Source organism: Carlito syrichta, unplaced genomic scaffold (assembly GCF_000164805.1).
Source record: "Carlito syrichta isolate Samal-C Ts95f unplaced genomic scaffold, Tarsius_syrichta-2.0.1 Scaffold308656, whole genome shotgun sequence".
In the NCBI taxonomy this organism is placed as follows: Eukaryota; Metazoa; Chordata; class Mammalia; order Primates; family Tarsiidae; genus Carlito; species Carlito syrichta.
This window is the reverse complement of record NW_007252752.1, coordinates 18410-25368: the sequence shown is the minus strand read 5'-3', so window position 1 is coordinate 25368 and position 6959 is coordinate 18410. Positions and strand designations below refer to the sequence as shown.

Genomic DNA, 6959 nt, shown 5'->3' with positions numbered 1-6959 from the left:
ATCCTTCCGCCTCAGCCTTCCAAGTAGCTGGAACTACAGGCGCGCACTACCACGCCCGGCTAATTTTTGATTTATTGTAGAGATGAGGTCTCGCCAAGTTGCCCAGGCGGGTCTCGAACCCTGCGGGCTCAGGCAATCCACTCACCTCAGCCTCCCAAAGCGCGGGATTACAGGCTGAGCCACCGAGCTCGGCTTAGAGAAACAAGTATTTCTATATATCTGCAATGACTCTAACTTGCTATGAAATATCTGTGATTTCTACTGGTAACAAAGTCACAGGACATTCTAACATTGCTATGGTTTGTTGTCTACATTCATATCAAAGGCCATACTGCATATTTTAGTTATATTAGAGATGATAATGATGCAGTTTTTATCCCCATCCATGAATTCTATCCACAGACTGGTGGGATCTTGCAGAACCCGGGGTAAGCACCCCATTCTAAGCACACCTGAGGACACGTTACAAAGGCTCAGCACAACCCCAGCGTACCCCCTCTCCTAGTGTACTGAAGGGGACCCGAGGACGGCAATTAGGCTTCATCTAGCACCAGAGGGGGAGGCAGAAGCTCGCCTGCAGCCAGAGCCCAGTGGGACACAAAGCAGAACTCTGCAATGTCCGCCCCCCATTGAGGCAGGCGAGGAGTTTCTAAAGGCAACTTCTGAGAGCAGGCCACTCCATGCAGCAGGACTGTGGGTGCCACTCTGGCCTGAGTATGGGTAATGCTGCTAGAATCCTGTTCACTACATTTAAATTACAAGAAGGCAGGGGCAGACCCCAAAGCTCCCAGTCCTGTGGGGGCTGGTGTGGTCTCTCCTGACACTCACTGCGAGGGACTTGGCAGTGTCCTGGGGGGACAGGGAGAGTAAAGGGGAAGCAGGGGACAAAGTCACTCTTAGGCACCTCATCTGGAATGTGGCCCCACAGCTGTTCTTGCTTGTCTCCCTGTCTTAGGGAACCTGTATGTTCCTTTGTGCTTCATGCACCAGGGGCTTGCCAGACTACCATCAGCACTCACGCCTCTCTGGCTCCATTACTTCTGAGCCTGGCAGAAGGCATGCCCTGAACAGAGCAGCCTGCCCTACCCCAAGTCTCATGGGGAGTTGCTGCCAACTAACCTGAGGGGGCAGATCATGCACCTTTCCAGACACGCATGACAGGAATTCCTTAAGATGAGCTAACAGCCTCAGAGAGGGGAAGCAACTTACCTGAGGTCTCTCAGCTAAGTGGTGCCACTAGGATTCACATCCAGAACTGTTGGCCTGCTAAGTCAAATGTGCCTCAGGGCCCGGTGGGGCAGGATGAACAGAACCACTCACCCCAAAAGCTTCTGCCAAGGCTGTGGCTCCGTCATTCTCCAATCGGTTTCTGCCAGCCACAAAAACCTTCAGGGTCAGCGGCTTGCCTTGGGCACTGGATTTCCGGTGACATTCAGTCAGAGCCGCCGCCAGGATCTGTGGGGAAAGGCGAAGGGCCCATGTTATGGGCAGGAGGCCCTTCTCCCAGCTGGGCAGTCACTGCTTCCAAACCGCTCTTCAGCACCCACGCCACCCTAGTGGTAGGTAGGGGGACACAGAACTGCTACAAACACAATGGTCACATTTTATGCGTGCCTGACCCTTTATAGTTTGCAAAGGGCTTTTATGTCTACTGCTTTATGTCACACTAGATGTGGGGTATAGCCTCACCTTCAAGACAGGGAGACAGAGTCCAACTAAGTGAAGGGAGAGACCACACTGAATGGACTGATTTTAAGCCAGATGCAGGGGAGGGACTGCCTCATCAGCTCACCTTATGGTCAAGAGCCCTCTTCTAGGTGTGAATATAACTCCCATTTTCCTGCTGAAGAAACTCAGGCTCAGAGAGGAACAGAAAACTTCTTATGGTTATTGAGCGATAGACTCTGGACCAGAGCCGATTCATCCAGCTTCACTTCCATATGCTACGATGCCCAAGGGAGTTGGCCATTGAGGCCACAGCCCAGATGGACCCATTTGGTACATGCCCAAGCCAGCAAGGCCCATCAGGGACTCACCTGCTGGAGGTAAAAACCTAAAACCTACCTTGCCCTGTCCTTGGTATAGTGCCAGGAGGTAGCTTCACCCCAGTTATGCCAATAGGCAAAGCATTTAGCATGCTTACTGGTTGGTGGGAATCACAGCCCATGGTGGACAGGACACAAGAGTCAAGCAAGTGCATATAGGAGAAAAGTAACACAAAGTACCTACTAGGTCCTAAGCACTCCCATCAAGGTACTTTCAGGCTTTCTCATTTCAACTGCAAAACTAGCCTGGAAGGCAGGCGAGATTAGCTTTACTTTACAAGCAAGGAAGCTAAGGCTCAGAGAAATGAGTTAGCCAAGGTCACACAAATACTCAACAGTGCTGTACTTGCTACAGCTTAGCCTGACTCCTGACATGAAACTGCGCACAGTCAGGCATGGTGGCTCAAGTCTGTAATCCTAGCACTTTGGGAGGAAAAGGTGAGAGGTGCCTGAGCTCAGGGGTTCGAGAACAGTCTGAGCAACTTGGCGAGACCTTGTCTCTACAATAAATCAAAAATAATTAGCCAGGCTTGGTGGCAAGTGCCTGTAATTCTAGCTCCTTGGAAGGCTGAGGCAGAAGGATCGCCTGAGTTCAGCAGGTTGAGGCTGCAGTGGCCGTGAGCATGCCACTGCACTCTAGCCTGGGCAACAGAGTGGGACTCCAATTAAAAAAATAAAATAAAAGAAAGAAAGAAGCCAGGCTCGGTGGCTCAGCCTGTAATCCCACGCCTTTGGGAGGCTGAGGTGAGTGGATTGCCTGAGCCCGCGGGTTCGAGAACCACCTGGGCAACTTGGGGAGACCTCATCTCTACAATAAATTTTTAAAAATCAGCCGGGCATGGTAGTACATGCCTGTAATTCCGGCTACTCGGAAGGCTGAGGCGGCAGGATCGCCAGAGCCCAGCAGGTCGAGGCTGCGGTGGCCGGGAGCGGCCACTGCACTCCAGTCTGGGCGACAGAGTGAGACTCCAACTCAAAAAAAAAAAAAAAAAAAAAGAAAATAGTGTTTCCAGCTCTCCCAGCACAACCCACTCACCCTAGGTTGGGCTGCACCCGTTTTCTGTGCTGACATAAACACTATGATATCTTAACACAGGGACAGCTTACTGCCCAATTAGACTGGGGAAGGGCTGGCTGAGACAAGCACAGAGCCTGCCCCTGCTGGCCCTTTCATTGGGCAGAGGGTGATAGTACCCTCTTTGGGGGATGCCACTCTGAGTTCCCAGTCTAAGGCTCTGCAAGCCTCACGACTCTTGTGCTGCTCTGAACGAAGCCCAGGGGTGAAGGCTTGGAGCCCACAGGATCCCACACTAGTCATGTGATCTGCTCCACCCCACCTCACTAAGCCTGAGTTGACTCATGTGGAAAAATGGGGATAGCACCACCTACCTTTCAGTGTGGGTGGGAAAAACTAAAGAAATGCATATTCAAAAAGATGTCCCAGCTGGGCTTGGTGGCTCAGCCTGTAATCCTGCACCTTTGGGAGGCTGAGGTGAGTGGATTGCCGGGTTCGAGACCCGCCTGGTCAACGTGGCAAGACGTCATCTCTACAATAAATCAAAAATCAGCCGGGCGTGGTAGCGCGTGCCTGTAGTTCCAGCTACTCGGAAGGGTGAGGCGGAAGGATTGCTGGAGCCCAGCAGGTCGAGGCTGCAGTGGCCGGGAGTGGCCACTGCACTCCAGTCTGGGCGACAGAGTGAGACTCCAACTCAAAAAAAAAAAAAGATGTCCCCAGCTGGGAGCAGTAGCTCATGTCTGTAATCCCAGCACTTTGGGAGGCCAAAGTGAGAGGACTGCCTGAGCCCAAGGGTTCAAGACCAGCCTAGGCAACTTCACAACACCTTATCTCTACAATAAATCAAAAAATTAGCTGGGCAGCCAGGCTAGGTGGCTCAGCCTGTAATTCCAGCACTTTGGGAGGCCAAGGTGAGTGGATTGCCTGAGCCTGAGGGTTCGAGACCAGGCCAGGCAACTTGGCCAGATCTTGTCTCTACAATTAAAAAAAAAAATTAAGCCGGGCTCGGTGGCTCAGCCTGTAATCCTGTGCCTTGGGAGGTTGAGGTGAGTGAATTGCCTGAGCCTGCGGATTCGAGACCCGTCTAGGCAAATTGGCGAGACCTCATCTCTACAATAAATCAAAAAATTAGCGGGGCATGGTAGCACGTGCCTGTAGTTAGGGCTACTTGGAAGGCTGAGGCGGAAGGATTGCCAGAGCCCAGCAGGTTGAGGCTGCGGTGGCTAGGAGCATGCTACTGCACTTCAGTCTGGGAGACGGAGTGACTCCAACTCAAAAAAAAAAAAAAGAAAGAAAGAAAGAAAGAAATTAGTTAGGCATGGTGGCACATGCCTGTAGTTCCAGCTACTTGGAAGACTGAGGTGGAAGGATCACCTGACCCCAGCAGGTTGAGGCTGCGGTGGCCATGAGTGTGCCACTGTACTCCAGCCTGGGCGATAGACTCCAGCTCAGGAAAAAAAGAAAGTCCCTAATTGCTGTTAGTTCCTTGTGTCCCCAGCTCTTTTCTCCCTTTAGTCAGAATATATGTATGTGTGGCTCATGAAGACTGACTCTCAGTGTTTCTCTATCCTGGGTCTAAAGGGGTTGGGATGGAGCTAGAAGAGAATAAACTGTTCTGGCCTCCATTGGGGCACGTTCTGAGAAGCCAAGTAACCATCCTAATTTTTGAGTTGGCTTGGCAACCAAAGAAGCAAAGAAGCTCCTTTCTGTACTGACCAGCCTGACGTGCCAGCAGGAGGGGCGGCACTCCAGGCCAAGGCCCTGTCCAGGAATGAAGGTGAACTATGACCATGCCTCCCTGAGTGCATGTTTTTCTTTCTGGACTTCCCCACTGCATGTGCACCAGGCCTCGCTCTGGCTCAGTCAGCTGCTCTGAGAGAATTGTAGATGTAGGGATGCCCCTGCGTTTTGCAGAGCCAGCAGGTCAGAGCAGGTATGCAGCAGTACTGCCTCCCTATTGCCAAGGCTACCCAAGAACTTGGGATGGTTGCTTGGCAACCCTACCCTCACAGACTTCTCATCCCACTGGCCACAGACTGCTGCCTTTGAGGACCTTCTCTTTTGAATATGAAAGGCCAACCATCCCAGAGGGCACACACTTCAGACAGATGTGGAGGTAGCAGGGGATTCGACAGGGAAGGTGGGGAGAGGGCTGCTGCACCCACCTTACCGCCGCCAATGCCCATGCCACAGTTGTTGAGCTTGAGCTCATGCAGGGTGAAGCAGGCTGAGCTCTTGAGCAGGGCCTCAAAGCCTTTCACACCATCAGGTCCAAATGCGTTGTCACTTAGGTCCAGCTCCACCAACTGGGCCCCAGCTGTGATGAGTCCTTCCCCTAGTGAGATCTGAGCAGAGAAGGAGCTCCTGTCAGTTTCATAGGGGGCTTTCAGAGGACACGCAAGCTCATTTCAGTACAGCATTTTCCTTATTAAATACCCAAGACTAAGCCGGGCTTGGTGGCTCAGCCTGTAATCCCGTGCCTTTGGGAGGCTGAGGTGAGTGGATTGCCTGAGCCCGCGGGTTCGAGACCCGCCTGGGCAGACGAGACCTCATCTCTACAATAAATCCAAAAAAAATTAGCCGGGTGTGGTAGCGCGCGCCTGTAGTTCCAGTTACTCGGAAGGCTGAGGCGGAAGGATCGCCGGAGCCCAGCAGGTCGAGGCTGCGGTGGCTGGGAGCGGCCACTGCACTCCAGTCTGGGCGACAGGTAGTGAGACTCCAACTCAAAATAAACAAATAAAAATAAATAAATAAATACCCAAGACTAGAAACCCTGCAGAAGGGAATGGGACCTATATAACATGGGATAGCCTGAGAAGGCTCCCTGTAGGAGGTGGCATTTGAGCTTACTCTGGATGAGAGTCAATACAAAAGATTCCAGAAAGCTGAAAAAGAATGAGCAGAGAGACATAAGCATGAAGCAGCAGCCTGTATGCTTGGGGATAAGCCACCAGCAGACTCCAGAAGAGGCCATGGGGATAAGCTGTCAGCAGACTCCAGAAGAGGCTGTGGGAAGGGCTTTGGTTAGAAAGGAAGTGAGGGGTCAAATGAGGCAAGAGCCTTCAACATCAGGCCAAGAACTGTGAACACGAGCCTGAGAGCAATAGGTTTTGACGAGCTAGGGGATATGAAGAAACATCCCCAGACCTGAGGACAGCAGACCAACGGGCAGAGGAGGCTGGAGGCTGAGCGCCTACCTGAGAGTGTGAGGCAGCAAAGGCAAAAGAAGGGCTGATGACTGGTATAGCAGCAAATGCAGGAAAGGAAACTGAGCCTGCTCATGGAGGGGGAAACTGCAGAAGCTGGGGGTTCTCTGGATATGCAGGAGGAGAGAGGCAACTGGGCAGATGGAGGTAGCCAGGCCATGGCCAGGGATCAGATTTGGCAAAAGAATTCTGAACTCTCCTGAGAACTTATAGGGCTGGGAATACCTACAGCCCTCCAGGAGAAATGGTCAGAGAGGAAGCTCTGTCAGAGACTGGGACAGAAATGGGGCTAGGCAGATGGCTCATGAAGGCAGGAATGTGGGAGGGAGACACTTTGCCCTCACCTGGCCACAGATATGATAGCTGAGCCACTTTCTAACATCTTCTTACCACTCAATAAGCAAAGACAGAGCTGGGTGCAGTGGCTCACACCTGTAATCCGCACTTTGGGAGGCGGAGGCAAGGTGATTACCTGAGCCCACAGCTTTGAGCCCTGCCTGGGCAACATGGCAAGACCTTACCTCTACAATAAATAAAAAAACTAGCCAGGTGTGGTGGCACAAGCCTGTAGTTCTAGCTACTTCAAGGCTGAGGCGGAAGGATCGCCTGAGCCCAGCAGATCAAGGCTGTGGTGGCTGTGAGCATGCCATTGAACTCCAGCCTGGGCAACAGAATGAGACTCCGACTCAAAAA

At 52.2% G+C, this 6959-nt stretch overlaps 1 protein-coding gene across 2 annotated transcripts in view; it reads right to left on the bottom strand.

Annotated features, from left to right (window-relative positions):
• The window catches only part of RANGAP1 (Ran GTPase activating protein 1), a 37113-nt gene that overhangs the window by 13798 nt on the left and 16356 nt on the right, over nucleotides 1–6959 (bottom strand). For both annotated transcript variants that reach the window (XM_021716275.1, XM_008065551.2), the window contains exons 4-5: nucleotides 5226–5405; nucleotides 1321–1455 (exon numbers count right to left, since the gene is read on the bottom strand). In XM_021716275.1, the coding sequence (XP_021571950.1) occupies nucleotides 1321–1455; nucleotides 5226–5405 (315 nt within the window). The remainder of the gene's footprint in view (nucleotides 1–1320; nucleotides 1456–5225; nucleotides 5406–6959) is intronic.